This window comes from Odontesthes bonariensis, chromosome 13 (genome assembly GCF_027942865.1).
Source record: "Odontesthes bonariensis isolate fOdoBon6 chromosome 13, fOdoBon6.hap1, whole genome shotgun sequence".
Taxonomy (NCBI): Eukaryota; Metazoa; Chordata; class Actinopteri; order Atheriniformes; family Atherinopsidae; genus Odontesthes; species Odontesthes bonariensis.
The window spans coordinates 27,095,105-27,122,131 of NC_134518.1; the positions used below are offsets into that span (position 1 = coordinate 27,095,105).

General features: G+C 39.7%; 2 protein-coding genes and 1 pseudogene across 2 annotated transcripts; 2 read left to right on the plus strand and 1 right to left on the minus strand.

The window, feature by feature from the left end:
- Positions 1–578: 578 nt before the first annotated feature.
- On the plus strand, positions 579–3,548 carry LOC142397370 (signal-regulatory protein beta-2-like). The gene is made up of 6 exons (XM_075480723.1): positions 579–621; positions 774–1,100; positions 1,426–1,782; positions 1,897–2,019; positions 3,178–3,239; positions 3,345–3,548. Exons 1-6 carry the CDS (start codon positions 579–581, stop codon positions 3,465–3,467), a joined length of 1,035 nt encoding a protein of 344 aa, XP_075336838.1. The 3' UTR covers positions 3,468–3,548.
- Positions 3,549–4,176: 628 nt separating this feature from the next.
- On the minus strand, positions 4,177–15,523 carry LOC142397174 (uncharacterized; annotated as a pseudogene).
- A 9,197-nt stretch (positions 15,524–24,720) lies between these two features.
- On the plus strand, positions 24,721–27,027 carry LOC142397175 (uncharacterized). The gene is made up of 6 exons (XM_075480518.1): positions 24,721–24,763; positions 24,915–25,238; positions 25,564–25,920; positions 26,035–26,157; positions 26,742–26,803; positions 26,905–27,027. The coding sequence occupies exons 1-6, from the start codon at positions 24,721–24,723 to the stop codon at positions 27,025–27,027; spliced, it is 1,032 nt and encodes a 343-aa protein (XP_075336633.1).

The window sequence follows — 27,027 nt, forward strand, 5'->3', positions numbered from 1 at the left end:
ACTTGTTTGTGAATGTGATTACCTGAAACTGTCTTATCAAAAGAAAGAAATGTCCAACTTTGTTTCCAGGTGCCTTGATCCATTATCTGTTAAACCTTTTGATTTCCTGGTTTATACTTTCCTGACAAAGTAAACTGATCTTCTTTAAGTTTAAGTTAAGAATTTTATCAAATTTAGCATTTCTCATTTTCCCATACAACCTTTCGTTGTATCAGGATCTTTTGCAGTCAGAAGAAGGTAGTTAGTACAGCCGGTGAATTTGCAGACAGCCTTTCCCCTCCAGAGAAACTTTTTAGCCTTTTGAAGCTAACTGCATTTCACTTTGTCAGCCTTGAATAAAATGATGCAAGATCCTACATCCTAATCATTAAAGGTTATAGACTACAAACCTTAATTAAAACTATTTAACATCCAAGAAACACACATATACATGTACACGTAGACCCAAAGATCAGTGGCAGGAAATGCACTTTGATTGTATATTCTGAGATAACCAATCAGATGAATTTGATGCTCTGGATAACCACACCTCCCTTTGTCACTTAAGAAGCTGTTCTTCCAATGAAGACAGTGCCAAGATGATTCTGGTATGGGTTACACTGCTTCTTCTTCATCGAGGATGTAAGTGCTATATACAGGAACAGAAATGTGATATTCTCTTATTGAAGTATCAGCATGACTTGTGATGGTTCATTCACCCTTTTTTTTTATGTGTTTTAGATTTGAGTTATTCTTTTATAGTTTTACTTATACCTTCTTTCTCTTCCATGCAGATTCACTGGTTCCAGTGGTCACAGTTCAGCTCGGGGAACCTGTGACTTTGACATGTGTTTTCCCTGGTGAAAGGTGGAGTACTGATAAACTTCACTGGTACAAGCAGAGTACAGGGGAGACTCTGAAATCTGTTGTTTTTCTGTGGAAAAATATAAACCCAACATATGGGCCAGGGTATTCTGCCTCAAAACTGAAGGCAACATGCAATGAGAAGAATAGCACTCTGACAATTTTGAGGACAAGTAAAGAAGATGAAGGAATGTATCACTGTGCAGCCTTTGGATTTGCTGCTGTTACTTGGAGTGGGACTTATTTGTCATTAAAAGGTAATTATGTTATCTATGTAACTTTTTAAAATATATATGCAACTATTTCTGTTTTTTTTTTTAAATTACTTTCAATATACATGTTTGCAACTATACAATATTATTTAATTTTGTTATATAAGATTATACAAGTATTTATATATTTAGATGTAAGTTTTATAGGGTACATAGCTTTTGTCAGTGGAACAATACGTAAGATGCAAACTGTGACGTCCTGCAAATTTTACATGCCCGACTTTGTTAAAACAAACTGGAAACAACCAGAAGTTATTATAAGTGTCTTTATATATGACAGCAACTAAAATGTTCTAATGTGTTCATACAGGAAACTCTGAGAGAACATCAAACTACACTGTTATCCAGCAGCCGGCAGTATCAGATCCAGCTGGTCCAGGAGACTCAGTGAGTCTGCAGTGTTCAGTCCTCTCTGACTCTGAGAACAAGACGTGTTCAGGAGATCTCAGCGTGTTCTGGTTCAGAGCTGCATCAAATAAATCTCATCCACACATCATCTTCTCTGATGGAAACAGACGTAATGAATGTGACAAGAGAGCTGCCACTCAGAGGAGATGTGTGTATCACTTCTCTAAGAACATCAGCTCCTCTGATCCTGGGACTTACTACTGTGCTGTGGCCACATGTGGAGAGATACTTTTTGGAAATGGGGCTAAACTGGAAACCGGTATGATTTTTTTCCTGCATAATACTGGAGGTATTTTTAAAAAACTTCCAATGATATAATGTCTGTAAAAAACATTTTCAGAGTAAATGAAATGTACTTTTCTTTGTTTTCCAGAGCAAACAAGTTCTGAATTCAACATGCTGGTGATCATAACAATCTGCTTCGGCTTTTCTGTGATTGTAAATGTTTTTTTCATCTGTTATAAAACACCAAGAGCAGCAAATGGAAAATATAAAGGTAAGTGTTGTTCACTGAAATCAATAATTTAATACTTTATTCAAAGTAGTCAAGACAGAACAAACCACAATTTAGTGTTATTGAATAAAATTAGGGCTGCACGGTGGTTAGCATCGTCACCTCACAGCAAGAAGGTTCCTGGTTCAACTCCCGGCTGGGCCCTTCCTGTGTGGAGTTTGCATGTTCTCCCTGTGTATGCGTGGGTTCTCTCCGGGTACTCTGGCTTCCTCCCACTGTCCAAAAACATGCATGTTAGGTTAATTGGTGACTCTAAAACTGTCCTTAGGAGTGAGTGTGAGCATGTCTGGTTGTTTGTCTCGTTTGTCTCTGTGTGGCCCTTTGATGGACTGGCAGCCTGTCCAGGGTGTACCCTGCCTCAGCCTTCTTCCTTCTCGGTCTTCCTGATCACCCCAAACCCCCCTCCCACACTGGGTCTTTTAAGAACTGGCATGCACTATAATACCCCACCATCCTTTCAAGACTTAATTTTAGCATAGTTATGCATTGACCACTTTAGCCAGCCTTAAGCTATTTTACAAATTTCTTGCACCTTAATCCACAAAATTTTATACTGGTATTATTGCAATATTGTCTAACCGTTACAACCTCCATATACTACCTCCTTATTCCTCCATGGGAGGAACGCACTGTCCATATTGTCTTAAGTGTTTGGTGTCCATATTGTCTTATGTATGTCTTTTCTTATTTTAGTGCCTTATTTTGGATATTTAATTTATTTAGCTTAGATGTTCTTAGTGTTTGTATAAATGTCTCTTTTTAGCTGCAGCCTTGGTAGGAGAGTAACGTAATTTCAATCCTTGTATGTCCGGTACATATGCAGAATTGAAAATAAACTTGAATTGAATTGAACTGTTGGGATAGGCTCCAGCTACCCCGCGACCCGACCGACGGATTCAGCGTGTATAGAAAATGGATGGATGGATGGATGAATAAAATTACAGATATGAGTAGATGTATAACATATTGTCACTAAATTTATCGACTCAATTTGAATCCCCATTTTCATGTTTATTTTAAGTTTCTTTCATAAAATTTGAATCCTTCATGGACTGCTTTAAATTATACTTTGAGTCAGCTTTGAATCATCTCTGAAAAGTCAGAATGAATACATGACACTCTCATTTTATTATTCATTAGGGAGAGAAAACAGCTCTTCACAAGGAAGACATAACAACTCGATCCAACCAGAAGACGATTTAGTAAGTAATGATATGAAATCACTTAATTTCCTGTTGCACTGAAATATTTACTTACAGCTTGATGTAACAATATGAAATTAAAATGAAATTTAATCTGCTGCTCAGACTGAAGGTGGACGTGATCTGAACTACGCTGCGTTGCATTTCTCTGGAGGGAAAGCTACAAGAGGAAAGAAGAAGAAAGAGTTGACGACAGAAGACAGTGTATATTCATATGTTAGATCCTGAATATCAACGTATGTCTCTGTAAATGGATATATGCCGAAATAGACTCTGATATACACTCACAATATGAGTAAATAATAAATGTTGCAGGTTCAATCTTAACTTTGAGAGAGAGCTGTGAAAAACAAATTTGTATAATCTGATGTTTTTATTAAAAAAAAAAAAGAGTCTTCTGTGTCTTTTAGGAAATGATCAGAATCAGAATCAGCTTTATTGGCCAGGTTTGACTAAACAAACAAGGAATTTGACTCCGGTAACTTCACTCACAAAGTACAACACTCAACAATAACATGAAATAATAAAAATTAGAAATGCAGAGCAGTAAGAGTTGAATTTAATTCAATTTAATTCATCCGACTCTAATTTGCAATGTACTACATTTATAGTTTTTCTCAAGCCTAAAACCTTGAAGCCTGTCATTTTTTTGTGTTAAACCTCTAACATAAAATAATATAATATCAGTTTAAAGAAAACATATTTTGTTAATGTGATGAGATGAGATGAGATTCAACTTTATTGTCATTACACATGTAGCATAACGAAAAGTAGGTTTTGGCATCTCACCAGAAGTGCAAATAGCAGCAATAAATAAATAGTGCATTTTTACGGATGAATAATTACAGATGAATGAAATGAAATTAAATACAGTGCAATGAAATACAAATAAATATACGGATTAAAGTGCAGTGGTAATATATACATCTATATACATCTATATTGACAGATTTGGGAGGAGAGATTGGGGAGCAGAGTTCAAAAGGCAGACAGCTCTGGGGAAGAAGCTGTTCTTCATTCTGCTGGTTCTGCTCCGGAGGCTTCGAAGGCGCCTACCGGAGGGCAGGGGGACAAACAGTCTGTGCGCAGGGTGGGAGGAGTCCTTGAGGATGCTGCGAGCACGACGCACGCAGCGTTTCCTCTGGATGACCTCAATAGCAGGGAGTGGAAACCTGGTGATGCGCTGGGCGGTTTTCACCACCCGTTGTAGTGATTTCCTGTCTGTGACGGAGCAGTTACCATACCACACAGTAACACAGTTGGTCAGGATGCTCTCTATCACACAGCTGTAAAAGTTTCTGAGGACATCTGAAGACAGGTGGTGTCGCCTCAGGAAAAAGAGGCGCTGGTGAGCCTTTTTTATAAGACTGGAGGTGTTAGTGGTCCAGGAGAGGTCCTCTGAGATGTGGGTCCCCAGGAACTTAAAGCTGGAGACACGTTCAACAGCCATCCCATTTATGTGAATGGGGTCGTGTGTGCTCCCTCTTTTTGTCCTGAAGTCCACAATGAGTTCTTTTGTTTTGCTGGTGTTGAGGTGCAGGTTGTTGTTTGAACACCAGGCCAGATGCTGTTCCTCCTCCCTGTAGGCTGTCTCATCGTTGTTACTGATGAGGCCGATCACCGTTGTATCATCTGCAAACTTGATGATGGCGTTAGACCCATGTACAGGTCTGCAGTCATAGGTGAACAGGGAGTAGAGGAATGGGCTCAGAACACAGCCCTGTGGTACGCCTGTGTTGAGTGTGGTGGTGGTGGAGCAGGTGTGTCCTGACCTAACAAACTGGGGTCTGTTGGTCAAAAAGTGTGCTGAAACGTAGATCATGAAAATATGACTGAAATTATTTGTGAATGTTTCCATGTTACTGGCCTGGATATGGGCTCAGTCAATGAAAAAGCAACTGCACAAACAAACAGATTCTCAGTAGTGTAACATACCTTTATGTATAAAACCTGCTTCTGATATTCCTGTAAGTTACCTTCCATGCATTAACTGAACTGATGTTCAAGTAAAACTAAATGAGTGTTCAGAGCTTTGAGTTCTCAAACTGTAGAGTAGTTTCCGAAGTTCTAGTCCAGGGGTGGCCAACCAGTCAGAGACTAAGAGCCGCATTTTTTACTGTGTTACCACAAAGAGCCACATTATTTACAAAAATGACAGAATTCTCTCCGTTACATCCGTCTGTTTTTGACTCGCTCTCGTCTCGGTCACGTGACGCATCAACGCAAAAACAGACGTATTTGGAAAGCTTCTTCCCATGAGGAGACAGAAGAAGAGGCTGTGACCACTAAGAAAAAGAAAGCTGCATTTTGAAGACATGTTTAAGCATTACCATAACGACCAGAGAGGATGTTATGTCAGGAGGACGCTGCTAATAAAGTTACATACAAGTACATAGTGGATTCAAGTTTATTATTATATTTACTAAATACCACAGAGTCTGTGTTGGTCGTATCATTTTATTTTGTAGTATTTATCCGCCACACCTGAAAGGCCGGTCTGTGAAAATATTGTCTGACATTAAACCGGTCCATGGAGCAAAAAAGGTTGGAGACCGCTGCCGTATTGAACTCAAATGAAGCGAACACGCACATAAAACAAAACAAAACAAAACACAAACACAAATTTTGATATGAACGTAAGAGCCGCATGAAACCAGACAAAGAGGTTGGCCACCCCTGTTCTAGTCTCAAGGAAATACAGTTTAAAATCAATGTGCAACATCGTCTAGTGGCAAAATGACGAACCTCCATGAAAACTTAATCTAAGCTTTTTCAGGATGACATGATTTTCTCTTTTTTTTTCACATATGAAAATATCAGACTACAAGAATGAAAGCATTTTAGAGCATGTTTATAATTTCAACAGACAAAGTCTGAGATTGGAGGTCAGAGGAGTTTGGTGGTGCAGCTACATACCATCAGTCAGTCTGAGTTAATTTTCTGTCCCAACTACTAATGGTATGATATACCTTACTTTGAACATCGTTTTTGGTTACATTCTTTGTTTCCTTATACTTTAAGTCACAGTTTGGTGTTTATTTAAAACTGGGTGGATGAGGTGAAGAAAACATCATAACTTTGATTAAAATAGACACCGTAATAATACTCAAAGTCAAAGGCCATTGACAATATAAAAGGCCAATATATATACATTTTGGAAAGACTGGTTAGCCTGTTTCTGTTGCATAAGTACAAAAATGATGCATTACATTTATTACAAAGATGTAGGTCTTTGCCTTTTATATTCCAATGGGCTTTAACTTCGAGTTTGATTCTATCTCTAGAGCTCAGCAAAGGCAACTGTTTGTAATCTTACCAGGAACAGGGGAGAAGGATGGTTTCACGCTTACCTCAGCTAATGGTGTCCTAAAGTCTGAGATTTTTTCTGAAAGCAAACCTCGTTATTATCGTGTTAACTTGTTAATTATTTAACGCCAATAAATATTTTATCTCGCATTAACGCAGGTTTTATTATTCATTTTATTATTGTAAAAGTCTGTTGCTGTCTGCTGCGGAAACCGGAAAAGAAAGTAATTGGCGGATCCACCAAACATGGAGAAGGGTACGGAACTTTTACTCGGCCATTTTCATTTTAAAGTTCTTCCAGACGGCGAAGTCCACAGAACCAAAAGCCGCTTTCGGACAGAGCCGTTCTAAGAACGCAGTTATCAGAACTGTCCTACTTGAATTTCGTTCTGATAACTGTCCTTCCCCAGCGGAACTGTTTCAGTCTGCATTCGCACATGAGTCAGGACCAGGTCGGGACTGATGCGCCGCGCGCAGCCGTCTGCATCAGTGACGTGTTACGTTAGCCGTTAAGCGCCACATTCAACAACAAAACAAAACAAAACCCGGTAAAAGTAAGGAGAGAAGAAAAAACACCACAAAGAAGCTAATATGGAGAGCGGGGAGGCCACCGTGTTTATGGTCTGCATGATGGTGATATTAATCATGGACGATCACATCAGGCGTCTAATATCGAGGCTGGAAGAGCTCACAGAGAGAGTCAGGAGTCGAAGGATGGAGCGCAGGCAATACTTTTTCATTTCATGAAGTAAGAAAGGAGAGCAGAGCGCTGCAGACAAAGGAGACAACGTGTAAGTTTAACTTATTAAACACCCGCCGGTTGTGTCATATGAGTAAACATTTCAGCATGTCATGGGGCGTGGCTACCGACCACCAAACACCTTCGTCAGATGTGTTATAGAACCCAGAACAGACCCAGCCTCGGAGCTGAAAGGGTTATAGGAACTGAGGGCGATGGCCCCGAGTTCCAGTATCTCCGAGTGCGGGAGAAAACGGCCCCACGGATTAAAAGGTTATTAGAACTGAAGGTTCCTACAGTCTGAAAAGCGGCTAAAGTCATCTGTAAACACTGCCAATATGCCGGCCATTGATTGGATGCGAGACTCCGGTCTTTTTCACGGATGTTTATTAACGCCACATCAACACCGTGGAACTAAATGTTCATGTAAACAAAGTAAAAGACAACATTAGTTGTTGTAATCATTAAAGAAATAGCATTCTTAGCATTGTCGCTGGTACCAATAAATAATCAAAGTAATACTGGCCACTTTAGCCTGCTTCTCAACCAGCGGCAGAGTCATTCCCCAGAGGCAATCTTCAAGGTCAAAACTAGGATTCTTTAACTTCCACTTCTCCTATGAATCACATTTACACAGTTACAGCAAACACCACGAAGCATGGAGTGATAAAATAAAAATAAACTAGCAGGTAACATCACGTTAGGTGCTCCTCGGTCTCTGTGTGAAGCTCACGGAGCTAACCGGCGCTACTTCCTGTTTAACTTGTTTCAACATAAAAGCACGTATTTCAAAATAAATGTAAAAAAAACCTCCTGCATTTACAGCCAAGTTGAATTATCTTATCACCGTAGTAGTTCCAGTCTAAAATATCACTTAAAGGCAAAACACACAACTGATACCAGCAAGTCATTCAAGGAAACAGACAGTGGAGCGAGGCTTCTACATAAAAACTACAGAAAGATGCTGATGTTAAAAGTGTGTTTGCACAACAAATGTTATGGCACTTTCATTCATATGGCAGTACATTTAAAATAAAACTAAATGCTAAAAGCTATACACTACTTTTGAATTAATATTTGGATTTTGCGTACAAATGCGATTAATCGTGATTAATGATGGTGTCAGCCACCGAGTCCTGAAGGCCTGTGCAGAGCAGCTCTGTGGGATTCTGCAACACCTTTTCAACCTTAGCTTGACCCAAGAGAAGGTACCACTGTTGTGGAAGACATCCTGTCTGGTTCCAGTACCAAAGAAAACTCACCCTTCAGTCATCAATGACTACAGACCTGTTGCCCTGACATCCCACATCATGAAGGTCCTGGAGAGACTACTGTTGACCCACCTGTGTAAGCAAACCAGCACATATCAGGACCCCCTGCAGTTTGCTTATCGCCATGGAGTTGGAGTTGAAGATGCTATCATACACCTGCTTCAACAAACCCACTGTCATCTGGACAAAGCAGGCAGCACTGTGAGGATCATGTTCTTTGATTTCTCCAGTGCATTTAACACAATTCAGCCTGATCTGCTTCGTCTGAAACTCCAGAAGACTCAGGTGGAGGCCTCAACAATCACCTGGATTAATGACTACCTGACAAACAGACCACAGTTTGTCAGACTGAAGAATTGTGTGTCTAACCAGGTGATCAGCAGCACAGGAGCACCACAGGGGACTGTACTCTCACCATTCCTTTTCACTCTGTACACTTCAGACTTCCAGTACAAGTCAGACTCCTGTCATCTACAGAAATATTCAGATGACTCTGCAGTTGTCGGGTGTATCAGAGATGGACAAGAAGCTGAGTACAGAGAGCTGGTGGACCGCTTTGTGGCATGGTGTGGGAACAATCATCTCATCTTGAATGTTAACAAAACAAAGGAGATGATTGTAGATTTCAGGAGAAACAGGGTCAGATCAAACCCTGTTTCCATCATGGGAGAAGAAGTGGAGGTGGTTGAGGAATATAAATACCTTGGTGTTCATGTGGACAACAGACTGGACTGGAGACACAACAGTGAAGCAATCTACAAGAAAGGACAGAGCAGACTGTACTTCTTGAGGAAGCTAAGGTCCTTCAAAGTTTGCAGCAAGATGTTGCAGATCTTCTACAAGTCTGTTGTTGAGAGCGTCATTTCCTCTTGCGTCATCTGTTGGGGCAGCAGCATCAGAACCAGGGACCTAAAAAGACTCAACAACCTGATAAGGAAGGCTGGTTCTGTTCTGGGGACAACTGTGGAACCTCTGGGGACAATAATGCAAAGAAGGATTTTGCATAAAATCAAGAGAATTATGGACAACCCTGAACATCCTCTCCATGAGACTGTTATCGGAAAACAGAGTCTCTTCAGTCAAAGGCTTCTTCAGTTTGGATGCAAAACGGACCGCTACAGGAAATCTTTCCTGCCCACAGCCATCAGCATCTATAATAACTACTTGATTTAATTGAGTTACATCAACATTTAATTTCCCTCCGGGATAAATAAAGTATTTTTGAATTGAATTTGAATTTGAATTGAATTAATCAGGGAAATCCTGTGATTAATTAGATTAAAAATTTTAATCGTTGCCTAGCCCTACTTATGATACACAGTTTCAAATGCACACACATGACGCTGAAAGAATCAGTGGGTTATGACGTGATATTCTTCTACGACTGTTAGGGTGAAAAGTACACACCGTGAGTTAGATATGAAGGGGTTGGGGGATGGTGGGTAGGATGTCAATCTGTTGCTCAACTGAGAATCTGTTTGTTTGCACAGTTGCTTTTTCATTGACTGAGCTCATTCATGTAACAAAACAGGAAGCTCCATCATGTAACCTCACATATCCAGGCCAATAACATGGAAACATTCACAAATCATTTCAGTCATATTTTCATGATCTATGAGTCAGACTTTAAGAAAATGCTGCTGCTAGAGTTTTAACTCGGACTAAGAGAACTGAACACATCACACCAGTTTTAAAATCTTTACTCTGGCTTCCAGTCAGTCACAGAATAGATTTTAAAAGCCTGCTGATGGTTTACAAATCCCAAAACGGTTTAGGCCCAAAATACATCTGTGATATGTTCAGAGAATATAAACCCAGCAGAGCTCTTAGATCCAAGGACTCAGGTCAGTTGGTCCAGTCCAGAGTCCAGACTAAACATGGAGAAGCAGCATTTAGCTGTTATGCTGCAAACAAGTGGAACAAACTGCCAGTGGAGATTAAACTTTCACCAAATGTAGACATTTTTAAATCCAGGTTAAAAACATTTCTTTTCTCATGTGTCTATGCATGAAATATCTTTTAATTTATTTAGACTGTTGCTTGTTTTTAAATTCATTGAAATTATTTTATTTGTTTCTCTTTATATTCTTTTATGTATTTTTAATGCTTCTTCCACTCCCTGCTGCAATGCTTTTATTTTATGTAAAGCACTTTGAATTGTTTTGTACATGAAATGTGCTATACAAATAAATTTGATTTGATTTGATTTGAAAATATGTTCACTTTAAACTGATATTATATTATTGATATAATTAGTTTAAAGATGTTTAACAAAATAAATGACAGGCTTTAAAGTAATACTTCGGAGTAGATTCAACCTGGGGTCATTTGAACCGCGATATCCAGCCAAGTAGCCCACCCGCAGTTTTTTCGATATTGGCTGAACATCAGCTGAGTTACTGAGTTATCCCGAATAGCTTCGTACAAGGGTTAATGGATCCTGGTCCGTATCTCCAAAATTACCACACTAAAATCACATGCCATGACACCAAACTTCTACAGTAGTACAAATATGGTCTGTACTCACCAAACGATGCATTTGGAAGTTTGAAAATAGTCCAGGAGTTTATTATTATCAACACAAGCCTGATAGCTTAAAGCTGCGTCGACGTCACTTCAGGGAGCTGGGAGCTTCAAAGTAAGATGAGGGTTGATCTACTACTGTAGACAACAAAGCAAGGCTGCTCAATTTCTCCATTGATAAAATAATTTCACAACTCTACAACATAAAAATTCATAAAAAAACATGTAGAATATAGCATATACTTTGTTGTCTACAGTAGTAGATCAACCCTCATCTTACTTTGAAGCTCCCAGCTCCCTGAAGTGACGTCGACGCAGCTTTAGCTGCAGAGAAGCTATCAGGCTTGTGTTGATAATAATAAACTCCTGGACTATTTTCAAACTTCCAAATGCATCGTTTGGTGAGTACAGACCATATTTGTACTACTGTAGAAGTTTGGTGTCATGGCATGTGATTTTAGTGTGGTAATTTTGGAGATACGGACCAGGATCCATTAACCCTTGTACGAAGCTATTCGGGATAACTCAGTAACTCAGCTGATGTTCAGCCAATATCGAAAAAACTGCGGGTGGGCTACTTGGCTGGATATCACGGTTCAAATGACCCCAGGTTGAATCTACTCCGGAGTATCACTTTAAGGCTTTAAGCTTGAGAACAACCATAAATGTAGTACAGTGCAAATGAGAGTGGGATCATTTCCTGAGACATTAGAATAAGAAGACACAGAAGACTCTTTTTTTTTTAATAAAACAAGCAGATTATTTGATTTTGTTTTTCACGGACAATTTTAGAGACACCAATTAACCTATCATGCATGCTTTTGGACAATGGGAGGAAGCCGGAGTACCCGGAGAGAAGCCACGCATACACGGGGAGAACATGCAAACTTAAAGGGATAGTTCGGGATATTTGACATTAATCTGTATGGCATCGCCATAACCAGTGTCGTGCATTCAAACTGACTTACCCCCGACAGTGTCCTGTGAGCCGAGTTCTTGTCCAGTGTTGGTCAAGGCGAAAGTAGTCCGGCTTGTTTGCTGGGGTCAAGAAATTAGCGCGTTTTTCTTCCCAAAACAGTACGTGTGCTAAAGAGTGATTTATTTCATCACAAAAACCGAAGCCGGCAAAAGTCACTCCTCGTTATCACATGGGCCCTATACTGTCTCTCATTGTGTATCAGTGCGCACGTCATTCTGACCGCGAGCTGTGCGCACAAGTCTTTCTGTTCTTTGGCAGTGCTCAACACTGTCTTACTCTGCAGACAACTGGCCATCGGGTCCAGCTGGTCTGGGACTCTTCCAGTTGATCTTGGGAACATGGAAAAAAGTTCTCAGACGCCTGCATTCAGGAGTGCAGGGAAGTCACCGTTATTTGTGATGCAGGCAGCAGCTGTCCCACGGCCGCCGACATCCTCATCTATGGAAAGGTTTTGTATCTGGGGCATAACTAAATCCCACTCGTGGCAGCAGTAACATTCCACCTCTGTCTGCATTACTTCGCACTTCAAACAAGTGCACCAGGATTTGTCGGCCACCCTGGGTATCGCAGCTCCAGCAGTGGCTCCAGCTTCTGTTTCCATCACTTCTCTGTCCACCCTCTCTCTTTCTGCCCGATCTAAGTCCATTTGGCGAACTTCCTCCTCAGTATAAACGGGTTCATAAAGATACCCCCTTGGCTCTGAACGGAAGTCAATATGTTCCTCGTCGCTCTCGTAGTCAGACATCTTCCCGAGCAGTAAACAAAGTGAATCGACTCGTGCGCACAGCTCGCGGTCAGAATGACGTGCGCACTGATACACAATGAGAGACAGTATAGGGCCCATGTGATAACGAGGAGTGACTTTTGCCGGCTTCGGTTTTTGTGATGAAATAAATCACTCTTTAGCACACGTACTGTTTTGGGAAGAAAAACGCGCTAATTTCTTGACCCCAGCAAACAAGCCGGACTACTTTCGCCTTGACCAACACTGGACAAGAACTCGGCTCACAGGACACTGTCGGGGCCGACCTTGAGTCCCAGTTCCAGCTTGTTTATCAAGAATAAGAAATGAGGAGACCATTTTCACAACAATAGCTCATTTCTATCCATTTTGGCTGTTTTCGCTGGTCCATCCTGCTGCTACAGACAGGGTTCCATTGGGCACTCTGTTCAATGTCCATAAAACAATACTAATGTTAATTTTAAAGAAAAGGTCAACTCTTATTCTTGATAAACAAGCTGGAACTGGGACTCAAGGTCTTAAATAGTGAACTTCTCCTTTAAGAAGACTCATTCTATTTATTTTTAATTCCCTTTAAAAGAGCAGATTATGTGATTTTGTTTTTCACAACTCTCTCTCAAAGTTAAGATTGAACCTGCAACATTTATTATTTACTCATATTGTGAGTGTATATCAGTCTATTTCAGCATATATCCATTTACAGAGACATACCCTGATATATAACATGTGAATATACACTTTCTTCTGTCGTCAACTCTTTCTTCTTCTTTCCTCTTGTAGCTTTCCCTCCAGAGAAATGCAACGCAGCGTAGTTCAGATCACGTCCACCTTCAGTCTGTGCAGCAGTTTAAATTTCATTTATCTTCATATTGTTACATCCAGCTGTAAGTAAATATTTCAATGCAACAGGAAATTAGGTGATTTGGTATCATTACTTACTAAATCATCTTCTGGTTGGATTGAGTTATCATGTCTTGCTTGTGAAGAGTTGCTTTCTCTCCCTGATAAATAATAAAATAGGAATGTCACAAACATGGAGACTGAAACAGTGTTAATTATTTTAGTGACAATATGTCATACATCTACTCATATCTGCGATTTTATTCCATGACATAAATAATGCTTTGTTCTACTTTATATACTAAGACTACTTTGATTAGAGATTTAAAATTTTAAGTTCAGTGAACAACACTTACCTTTATAGTTTCCATTTGCTGCTCTTGTTGTTTTATAACAGATGAAAAAAACATTTACAATCACAGAAATGCCGAAGCAGATTGTTATGATCACCAGCATGTTGAATTCAGAACTTTTTTGCTCTGGAAAAAGAAAAACAGAGTACATATCATTGCCAAAAAAAACGTAATTGTTTATTTCATTGGAAGTTTCTTAAAATTACCTCCAGTATTATGCAGGAAAAAAATCATACCGGTTTCCAGTTCAGCCCCATTTCCAAAAAGGATCTCTCCACATGTGGCCACAGCACAGTAGTAAGTCCCAGCATCAGAGGAGCTGATGCTCTTAGAGAAGTGATACACACATCTCCTCTGAGTCTCAGCTCTCTTGTCACATTCATTACGTCCGTTTCCATCAGAGTAGATGATGTGTGGATGAGATTTATTTGATGCAGCTCTGAACCAGAACACGCTGAGATCTCCTGAACACGTCTTGTTCTCAGAGTCAGAGAGGACTGAACACTGCAGACTCACTGAGTCTCCTGGACCAGCTGGATCTGATACTGCCGGCTACTGGATAACAGTGTAGTTTGATGTTCTCTCAGAGTTTCCTGTATGATACAGAACACATTAGAACATTTTAGTTGCTGTTATATGTAAAGACACTTATAATAACTTCTGGTTGTTTCCAGTTTGTTTTAACATGTAAAATTTGCAGGACGTCACAGTTTGCATCTGACGTATTCTTCCACTGACAAAAGGTGTTTCACTGACTGTATGTACCCTATAAAACTTACATCTAAATATATAAATACTTGTATAATCTTATATAACAAATTAAATAATATTGTATAGTTGCAAACGTTTATTTTTTAAGTAATTAAAAAAAAAAACGGAAATAGTTGCATAGATAATGGTTTAAAAAGTTACGTAGGTAACATAATTACCTTTTAATGACAAATAAGTCCCACTCCAAGTAACAGCAGTATATCCAAAGACTGCACAGTGATACATTCCTTCATCTTCTTTACTTGTCCTCAAAATTGTCAGAGTGCTATTCTTCTCATTGTATGTTGTCTTCAGCTTTGAGGCAGAATACCCTGGTCCATATTTTGGTTTATATATTTTCTGCAGTATCACAGTTGATTTCAGAGTATCTCCTGCACTCTGCTTGTACCAGTGAAGTTTTTCAGTACTCCACCTTTCACCATGCAAAGCACATGTCAAAGTCGCAGGTTCCCCAAGTTGAACTGTGACCACTGGAACCAGTGAATCTGCATGAAAGAGAAAGAAGGTATAAGTGAAACTATAAAAGGATTACTCAAATTCAAAATAATAAAGAGAATATCACATTTCTGTTCCAGTATATACGTAAAACTATAGAGACTAACTCACATTTTAAATTAAAAACACACAAAAAAGGGAGAATGAACGATCACAAGTCATGCTGATACTTCAATAAGAGGATAGCACATTTCTGTTCCTGTATATAGCACTTACATCCTCGATGCAGAAGAAGAAGCAGTGTAACCCATACCAGAATCATCTTGACACTGTCTTCATTGGAAGAACAGCTTCTTAAGTGACAAAGGGAGGTGTGGTTATCCAGAGCATCAGATTCATCTGATTGGTTATCTCGGGGCATTTCCTGCCACTGATCTTTGGCTCTATGTATAGTGTGTACGTGTATGTGTGTGTGTGTGTATTTCTTGGATGTTAAACAGTTTAAATGAAGGTTAGTAATCTATAACCTTTACTGATCAGGATGTAAAAGTGGAACACGATCAATCACACGTTTAATGTGCATATAGATACCTAAATGAGACATTATCATGTTATAATTCCTGTATAGCCCATTTACATCCCTAACGGACAAAAAAAAAAAAAGAATTAAACCCATTCGAGAATAATCTTGAAAAGGTATTTCCTGGTTCAGTTCATGAGACACAGAGGGCACATGTTGCAGCTGATGTTTGCTTCTGGTTCACATTCTGATTCGTGAATTAAAGGAATTTGCATAAAGGACCAGTTCCCTGCCCCTTTGGCATATAGCTCATCCTACACTCGGTCCTGTATGAAAGCCACAGTGTTAAAACGTGTCAAATCCGGACTGATTTGCTTTATAAAAGATATAGATTCTATAAAACACACTTTGTGATTTGTGAAACCTTTATTTGATTCATGAAAATGCAGAAAAGCCCCATGTCACTGCTTGTTACGCATGTAGGTCATGTTAAACAAGGTCCTGTCTGAAAATTACAACAATAAGATTGGCCAAATACTTTTTTGAAATTCAAGTTTTTATTGAACTTTTCAAAGGCTTGGTACATGGCAAATTTAGTGTTTCTCCATCAAGGAACAAATGTAGTGTATAATTAACAATAAACTCTGGTGACATACTCAACATATTTTTCTCTCATAACCACACACACACAAAAAAGGAGAAATAGGCAGCAAATACAAAAGAAGGTGGGTATGTAATAATATCAACTACTATGTGCATACAGTATATCTGTATACACGCACATCTGCACTCATACACTCATACTTGCCACCACATACATCATTTATATATGTTGCTGGGGTATAAAGTATTACAGGATCCCATTTGAAACAAAAACAAACAAAAAAACAAAACAACACAATTCTAGTGAGGGTCATAATCCACCTTTAAAGGGATAGTTCGCCTCTTTTGACATGAAGCTGTATGACATCCCATATTAGCAATGTCATTTATGAACATTTTCTTACACCCTGTTGCGTCCTGTGAGCCGAGTTCACAGTTTGGTGTTGACGAAGGTAGTCCGGCTAGTTGGCTGGGGTTTAAAAAATAAAGCGTTTTGCTTCTCAAAACAATATGCATTCAAAAGAGTAATACATTTGTATCACAAGATCGTTCTCCAGGAAAAAGTCACACCTCACAATCGCTTGGCCCTATTTTCTCTCCCTTCGTATCACTGCGTGCTGTGCAGACCGAAGTGCAGACCGAGCAGTCCCCTGCTTCCGAGCAGCAAACACCGTAACAGGTTTGCTGTCGGCAGGCGGCAGCACGAAGTGATACGAAGGGAGAGAAAATAGCACCAAGCGATTGTGAGGTCTGACTTTTTCCTGGAGAACGATTTTGTGATGCAAATGTATTACTCTTTTGAACGCATATTGTTTTGAGAAGCAAAACGCTTTATTTTTGTGGCCCCAACCAACTAGCCGGACTACTTTCATCAACGCCAAAACGAGGCCGGAACTCTGCTCACAGGACGCAGCAGGGGGTAAGAGCGCAGCGCAGCGTGGAGCGCACTGAGCTGAAGGCCAGGTGGGTGTGTCTCCATACAGCGGGGGGCAAACTGCTCTATAGCCCAGAGAAGGCATGCCAGATTTGCACAATATTGCCATGAACGAGGGTCTCCTACAACCTGAACCAGCCCAGGCAGACCAGAAGGTGTGGTGCCAGAAGACCCCCTCATTGACCGCCCCATCAAAGTGCCATCATGATGAGGCAACAACTGATTGCACGGCTTTAGTTGCAGTCATCGAGTTCCTGCCCATGGCGAGACGTTTTTTTTTTTTTTTTTTATTTCGGTGACATTACGAACTACAGGTGACATTGAATAAACAGCACTCCTAATTGCTTCCCATTTATTCGCTTTAGCAGGTCCCGTAATTCCACTGCTGACATGCTAAAAATGACAGATTTTCCTTTTTGGGTCTCTGAAAGCAGAACTTCAATCTCAGAGCCCCTAAAGTTGTTCTTTATGCGCCTTGATGCCATTTTCATGACTCAACACTCAACTTTTCCTGGCACAGGAGCGAGGAAGCACATCCTTATATGGTATAATTTTGGGCGTGGAGTATGCAAATTTACTATCCTCGTGCACGTGCCCCTTAAATACGCACAGGTGTGATTCATCATTTACGCAGGTCGTTTACACACTTTTTCCGAAGTTAAGAGCGTTTGTTGAATCTGACGTGGCGTGTTCGTACGAGTCCTTCGTATGAAAAAAGTGAGAGAAATTTCGAATAAAAATACGAAAATGTTCTTGCATGAGGCCCAATGCTGTTATAACTCCTGGAGGTTCAATCCGTATTTACTTAGTGATCCCAATTTCATTTCTTACTTTAAATCAGAATTTAACATATTCTATAAAATAAATAAAACTCCAGACATAATTCCATCGGTATAATGGGAGACCTGTAAGGTTTTTTTTCTAGAGGCATAATCTCCTATGTTAGGAGTAAACAGTGTAAATCTTTGGAAACCCAACGGAAATTAGAAGGAACACTCATCGACTTGGAGAAGACATATACTCAACACCCCTCAATGTTGGCCACAAGAGCATCTCTAAATTCCCTTCTCACTCATAGAGCTGAACCGAGTATTCGATTTGCTAAACAACGATTATATTAGTATGGTAATAAACCAAGTAAGTATCTGGCAAGACTAGTGAACAGGAGGACTGACTCCCAGACAATTTCATCAATTAAAGATAAAAATGGACTTGGTATGTCCGACACAGGTAATATTTGTAGCGTATTTAAGGAATTTTATAGTCAGTTATATAGCAGTGAAGAGCCCCCAGAGACTCAGGAGTTGATTGATGGATTTATGTCGAAGCTTACTTTACCTAAATTAACAGAGGAACAAAAACAGGGGCTAAATGGTCCAATTGTCAGGCAGGAGGTTCTAGAGGCATTACAAACTCTACAATCAGGGAAATCTCCAGGCCCAGACGGCCTTAGCAGTGAGTTCTATAGACATTTTAAAGCAGAACTTATCGATCCCCTTTTGGAGATGCTAAACGAATCATTTATTAGATGCTCTCTGCCAAGATCTCTAACAGAAGCTAATATTAGCCTCATACTAAAAAAGGGAAAACCAGCCAATGAATGTCCCTCTTATCGACCATAAATGTTGATTTTAAAATATTGTCTAAAATATTAAATATTGTCTAAAATATTGTCTAAAATATTAGCGCGGCGTCTTGAGAAGGTCTTGCCCTCCATTATGAACACAGATCAGTCAGGGTTCATAATTGGCAGAAACTCCTGTAATAATATGAGGAGGTTGTTGAATATAATTCAGCTTGCGTGTCAACAGAAGTTGTCCAGCATGGTAATAAGTCTAGATGCTGAAAAAGCCTTTGACAGGGTTGAATGGCAATTTCTTTTTTCCACCTTGAGTGCCTTTGGGCTTGGTGATATTTTCAGCAGCTGGGTTAGGTTGTTATATAACAAACCACTGGCTGCTGTTCGGATAAATGGCCAGCTTTCTTCTTACTTTCCTCTGGGTAGGGGAACTAGGCAGGGGTGCCCCTTATCCCCACTGTTGTTTGCCATGGCGATCGAGCCCCTTGCAGAAGCTATAAGGAATAGTCCAGATATCACTGGAATTTTAGTCAGGGAGAAAAATCAGAAAATAGCCTTATATGCTGATGATATACTGCTTTTCATAACTAATCCAACAAAATCTATACCAGCTGTTTTGGAGGTGATAAATCAGTTTAGTAAATTCTCAGGATATAAGATTAATTTTTCTAAGTCTGAAATTATGCCATTGGGTAATTCGTCCCAGCCTAACTCTTGTCCTTTTAAATGGTCCCCTGCAGGCTTTACCTATCTGGGGGTTTCTATCACCCCATCATTAGATGCAATGTATAAGGCGAACTTTGAACCTCTGTTAAAACATATATGTGATGACCTGGACAGATGGTTATCGCTTCCACTGTCAATGATGGGTAAAATAGCTTTATTTAAAATGAAGATTCTACCAACACTTCTTTATCACTTTCAAATGGTCCCCATCTTACTTAGTAATAAAACAATTTGAAGAGTAAATGGCTGGATCAGTTCATTTATCTGGAACAGGAAAAAACCACGACTAAAAATGGCTAAGCTGCATATGTCTGTGGAGCAGGGAGGTTTAGCCATCCCTAATATTAGGCTTTATCAGCTGGCTGCACAGCTTCGATACATAGCAGATTGGAATAACAATGATCCAGAATCGGTATGGCTAGATCTGGAAACGGCGAATGCGGGTAATGGCCTCTTGAGTCTTTTATTTTCTTTGGACTAAAAGAAAATGAAGGTAGCTGAAGACAGAAACATTTTAATGTCAACAACTCTAAGAGCCTGGCAAGCAATAAGAAAGCTGGAGGGTCATTCTAGAATATTGTCCTCGCTAGCTCCGATATACCAGAACATGGATTTTGCTCCAGCCCACTCAGACATGGGGTTTAGGATATGGGAGGAGAAGGGGATCTTAACTCTGGGACATTTATTTGATAAAGGAGTGATGCTTACATTTGAACAAATTCGACAGAAATATGATCTTCCTAGCAACCACTTCTTCAGGTATCTGCAATGCCGCAGCTTCATCCAGAATCAGAGCAGATATGACTTTGACCGTCAGACTTTACAGATAGAACGGTTGCTTCTTGATCGTGGCAAGAAAGCAATTCTTGGCCGGGGATATGCTATGCTCATCTCTGTTAGCAATGTGGACTTAGAGCATCTTCGATGCAAATGGAATTCTGATTTTGATCTTAGAATAGATGAATCTACATGGTTGGAATTGTGGAGGTTAGCTAGAGAGATTTCTATATGTAACAGAACCAGAGAGACTCAGTTTAGAATATTTAAACATCGCCTGCAGATTACACCACAGCTTAGGCACAGGATGAACTCAAGTTTGTCTGAAAAATGTTCCAAATGTCAAGTAGAGGTAGGAAGTTATAAGCACTGTATGTGGACATGTATTCATATTGAGGAATACTGGGGTAAGATTGTTGGCAAACTTAACTTGATTTTCAATGTCCAGCTTGATGCTGATCCTCAGGTTTTGCTTCTTGGCTTGCCGAGTCGTCATATTAAAGGGTCTCATCACAGAAGACTGTTCAGTATTCTCACATTTGCTGCTCGTAAAAATATATTGCTTAAATGGATTGATAATGCTCCACCTACAATTAAAGGATGGCACAAAATGATATTTGACTTACTATCAATGGAATACCTGACGTACAGGTACCAATGTAAGATTGATGACTTTGGTAGGATTTGGACCCCTTTCTTTAAAAATATAGGTAAAAGGCTCACAACCATTGTATTAAAAGAGATGATAGATGGTAATGAGGAAAACTGGACAACTGATGTTTTTGGGTGATATGACTGGATATAAGTTTAGTTATGATTTATTTTATGATTTATTGATTCTTTAAAATAGTATTTCCTCTCTAAATAGACTGTTACTTTCATTGTTGCCCTACTGTGTATTTGCTACATCGCTGTCATTTGTAATAGGACTGAGCGTTTCCTTCCTTGTGTGTGAATGTACATATGTGTGTGTACTTTGTTCCCACATCCTCCCAGTGATACTCTCACAGTATGCTGATGTATGAGTTTATCACAAGACATGTGTTGTTTGTTTGTTTCTCGTGGCCATGTTGTTTTACTTTGTTGTTTGTTTGTATTCATGTTGAAAAACTTAATAAAAATATTATTAAAAAAAAAAAAAAAGAAGGTAGTTAGTACAGCCGGTGAATTTGCACACAGCCTTTCCCCTCCAGAGAAACTTTTTAGTCTTTTGAAGCTAACTGCATTTCACTTTGTCAGCCTTGAATAAAATTATGCAATATATGTTCAAATTGCAAAATTTGCTGTCTCATAAGGTCAGTCCATCCTTTCCTTAACACTCTTTCAGGGCTCTCAAGTTTTCAAGTTTGCTTGGAGTGAGATTCGGGCATTTTTTTGGGGGGTGTGTGGTCCCTTGCAGTATCCCATCGCCATAAACTAGCTACTTAAAGAACAAAGAAATTGTTTTATTTATACCAAAATCACAAATCTTCACTTTTACACTAAATTCTGCTATATTTTAAAATAAATTGTTTTAGGTATGCAAAGTCTTAACAAACAAATATTTTTTTATGAGTGTTGTTGTAAGTGTTTGTGGCAGATTTTGATGCTTGATGACTGATATTGGGGGCTCCCATTTAAAGCACTGTGGCTCAATGTCAGCCATTTTCACAGTCATGATGGATGACAGAGTTCCATTCAGAGCCAACATGTTCCTGGTCTTGGTTTTATTGAGCCCCACCATGGAAAAAACCCTCTCTGCATCAGCATTTCAGTGTGGCAGAACTAATACCAGTTTGGCAATTGTAGATAGCCTTGGGAATCTGCTCATACCAGTCACCTTTGAAAAAAATTAACCACGGAAGCCTAATTACACTCCTACATATTTTTCATTTTTCATTAAGTTGCTCATGTCAAAGGGTGTGTGCTGAATATTTAGGCCTACTACTCCAACGAACACTTTAATCGGCAGGTATTGGTCTTTTACAAAGAGTAGGAAAACTATAGTAACTAATAAAAGATTAAAATAAATGAAGATATGACCTGCTGATGATCCTGACGGTTCTCTTCCACCTCCAGCTTGTCCACAACTTCTGCACGCGTGCTTGCAGCTGAAAGCTATTTCAGACCTCACCCGGCAACAAGAAATTCTGTTTTCTGATTGGCTGAGAAATTCTATTTTGTGATTTGCCGATGGGTTGCTAAATCAAGACAGGTGTACCAGAGCTATAGTTCTGAGCTGTACGAGCGCACAGTAACCTGCCATTGATTCGTTTATAGGATAGGCCATTAGAATTTCTGTGCGACGAAGTTGATCCTTTCTCAGCGTGAGAAATGGCATGTGTGGCGTGTGAGCATGTGAACTTGTTGAAATGCGTGTGTTTCACGCAGGGGCGCCGCCAGGCGGGGAAAAGTGGTAACGATTCTAAGGGCCCAACCAGGGCCCAGGGGCCCTCGAAGGGCAGATGATAATATAATATTAATATTGTTGCCCATTCTTAGAATTTTCTAATAAATTACAAAGAAAAATGATCCTTGAAAATGACCTAATTAAATATGGTTGTAGATTTCCATAACTTTTTCTTTACTTCTTTATCATACTGTCATTTGCCCCTCCTCCTCTTGCCAAATGGTACGGTCCAGTTCTGCAACGCGCGATGCTTTGAACGAATGTGCACTGCTCCCCTGAACGAGAGCGGTAGGCTAACATGTGGAATTCTTGGATTAATTCTAGCCTCCAAAAGAATGAGTTTAGAGAACTACAGTTAGCACCGAATTCAACCACCATCGCTCCATTGTGCAAATATTCAACAGCAGATGGGTGGCAAGTAGTTTGAAAACTGTGAAAGCAGTCTGAAATAACTAGCATCGGCAAGTTCCCTGTTGCAACGACACAGGGAGAAAGAAATGTCTGAGGCTAGCCTAGAACTACACTGTAACCACCCTGGGATATTAATGGATCTAGCTGGCATGAAAAACATACTCAGTCATTCTGCTTTAAGGTAAGATTCATTTAATTATTCGTATGCTGTGGGTAGCCAGATCATGTTTGACCATGTTCATGTTTGTGGTGCTTTTGTTGATGCTGGTTGATCTGGAAGATTGGTTATTTAGTTGCGCTGTGGACATGAATGGTTGGCCAATTCTTGTGTGTGTTATCAATGACGCAAGATTGTTTTTTGAGCCTGCCAAAGCACATGACTTCCCCCAATGGGTTATGACTTTAGACGCGATGCGTCGAGTGAGGTGTGTGGAGCCTGTGTGAGCAAGGTGGCGCGCTCTCTGTTCTGTGCAGTCCCCTCCGAGTCCAGCGACTTTTAAAAGACTCACTTTTCCTAACTTTTGACTTGGATTTCGAAACGCTGCGAACCCACATCACATTTAAAAGCCCTGTGCTCCGCCTCCCTCCCAGTCGCATAAAATAGGCTCTGTCTGCTTTATCTTTTCCACGCACTGCCCGTCCCCCTTTCATTCAAATTTAGGCCTAGTTTCCTTTCTAACTCATTTGCTGCTATCGACTGGTGACTTCTCAAAATGCGACTTCCCTCAGTTCAGACATCGCTTCACAATCTCTCTCTCTCTCTCACTCACTCACTCACTCACTCGCACACGCACACACACATAGAGTGAGTTGAGCAAAAGTTGGAAATCCTTGTATTTAGTATTTTGCTGCTATCAGTACTTAATAGGCTTACTAACCAGTCTGGACATTTTTTTACTACTATTTCAAAACAAACATTTTAAAATGTGTGCAGGCAATACAACAACTGTCGAGTTTTCCATTAAAGAATTTGAACTGGATTTGTACTGATTTGGTACTGATGGTAGCCTATTGTTGGAAAATCAGGGTTCCTGCACTTATTTTTGGATTGTGTTGTCAGACAATGGTTCCTGCCCTTCTTGTTCTACACTTCAAGCACTGGGTACTTGGGTATTATAAAGTTTATAAATTAATTTAAAGTCACACAAAGTCACATGTTCAATGAATAGGCAACGGAAAGTCAGGTAGGCTAAGTGGGGGGGTAGGGGGCCCAAAATTAAAATCTTTCATGGGGCCCAAAATTTCTGGCGGTGCCCCTGGTTTCACGCTCATTGCGTGAGACTTGAAAGCCCTGCTCTTTCCTGTCATTTGATTTGACTACAGACCTCTCCTCTCTTGTCAGACTCACAGTAAATCCTTGGGAGCAAGATCCTACATCTACAGAACCTTAATTAAAACTGTTTAACAACCAAGAAACACACACACACACACACATACATGTACACATAGACCCAAAGATGTGGCAGGAAATGCACTTTGATTGTATATTCTGAGATAACCAATCAGTTGAATCTGATGCTCTCGATAACCACACCTCCCTTTGTCACTTAAAAAGCTGGTCTTCTAATGAAGACAGTGTCAAAATGATTCTGGTATGGGTTACACTGCTTCTTCTTCATCGAGGATGTAAGTGCTATATACAGGAACAGAAATGTGATATTCTCTTATTGAAGTATCAGCATGACTTGTGATGGTTCATTCACCCTTTTTTTAATGTGTTTTAGATTTGAGTTATTCTTTTATAGTTTTACTTATACCTTCTTTCTCTTCCATGCAGATTCACTGGTTCCAGTGGTCACAGTTCAGCTCAGGGAACCTGCGACTTTGACATGTGTTTTACATGGTGACACGAGTACTGGAAAACTTCACTGGTACAAGCAGAGTGCAGGAGATACTCTGAAATCTGTTGTTTTGCTGTGGAAAGATGTAGACCCAAAATATGGACCAGGGTTTTCTGCCTCAAAGCTGAAGACAACAAACAATGGGAAAAATAACACTCTGACAATTTTGAGGACAAGTAAAGAAGATGAAGGAATGTATCACTGTGGGTTTATTAAATATGCTGCTTATACTTGGAGTGGGACTTATTTGTCATTAAAAGGTAATTATGTTGTCTATTTAACTTTTTAAACTATATATGCAACTATTTCTGTTTTTTTTTAAATTACTTTCAAAAAACACGTTTGCAACTATACTTAATTAATTTTGTTATATAAGATTATACAAGTATTTATATATTTAGATGTAAGTTTTATAGTGTACATAGCTTTTGTCAGTGGAACAATACGTAAGATGCAAACTGTGACGTCCTGCAAATTTTACATGCCCGACTTTGTTAAAACAAACTGGAAACAATCAGAAGTTATTATAAGTGTCTTTATATATCACAGCAACTAAAATGTTCTAATGTGTTCTGTATCATACAGGAAACTCTGAGAGAACATCAAACTACACAGTTGTCCAGCAGCCGGCAGTATCAGATCCAGCTGGTCCAGGAGACTCAGTGAGTCTGCAGTGTTCAGTCCTCTCTGACTCTGAGAACAAGACGTGTTCAGGAGATCTCAGTGTGTTCTGGTTCAGAGCTGCATCAAATAAATCTCATCCACACATCATCTACACTGATGGAAACAGACGTAATGAATGTGACAAGAGAGCTGCCACTCAGAGGAGATGTGTGTATCACTTCTCTAAGAGCATCAGCTCCTCTGATGCTGGGACTTACTACTGTGCTGTGGCCACATGTGGAGAGATACTTTTTGGAAATGGGGCTAAACCAGAAACCGGTATGATTTTTTTCCTGCATAATACTGGAGGTATTATTAAAAAACTTCCAATGATATAATGTCTGTAAAAAACATTTTCAGAGTAAATGAAATGTACTTTTCTTTGTTTTCCAGAGCAAACAAGTTCTGAATTCAACATGCTGGTGATCATAACAATCTGCTTCGGCTTTTCTGTGATTGTAAATGTTTTTTTCATCTGTTATGAAACAACAAGAGCAGCATGTGGAAAATATAAAGGTAAGTGTTGTTCACTGAAATCAATAATTTAATACTTTATTCAAGGTAGTCAAGACAGAACAAACCACAATTTAGTGTTATTGAATAAAATTAGGGCTGCACGGTGGTTAGCATCGTCACCTCTCCGGGTACTCCGGCTTCCTCCCACTGTCCAAAAACATGCATGTTTGGTTAATTGCTGACTCTAAAACTGTCCTTAGGAGTGAGTGTGAGCGTGTGTCTGGTTGTTTGTCTCGTTTGTCTCTGTGTGGCCCTGTGATGGACTGGCGGCCTGTCCAGTGTGTACCCCGCCTCTCGCCCATTGACCGCTGGGATAGGCTCCAGCTACCCCGCGACCCGACCGACGGATTCAGCGGTATACAAAATGGATGGATGAATGAAATTACAGATATTAGTAGATGTATAACATATTGTCACTAAATTTATCGACTCAATTTGAATCCCCATTTTCATGTTTATTTTAAGTTTCTTTCATAACATTTGAATCCTTCATGGACTGCTTTAAATTATACTTTGAGTCAGCTTTGAATCATCTCTGAAAAGTCAGAATGAATACATGACACTCTCATTTTATTATTTATCAGGGAGAGAAAACAGGTATTCACAAGGAAGACATGACAACTCGATCCAACCAGAAGATGATTTAGTAAGTAATGATATGAAATCACCTTCCTGTTGCACTGAAATATTTACTTACAGCTGGATGTAACAATAAGAAGTTAAAATGAAATTTAATCTGCTGCACAGACTGAAGGTGGACGTGATCTGAACTACGTTGCGTTGCATTTCTCTGGAGGGAAAGCTACAAGAGGAAAGAAGAAGAAAGAGTTGAGGACAGAAGAAAGTGTATATTCACAAGTTAAATTCTGA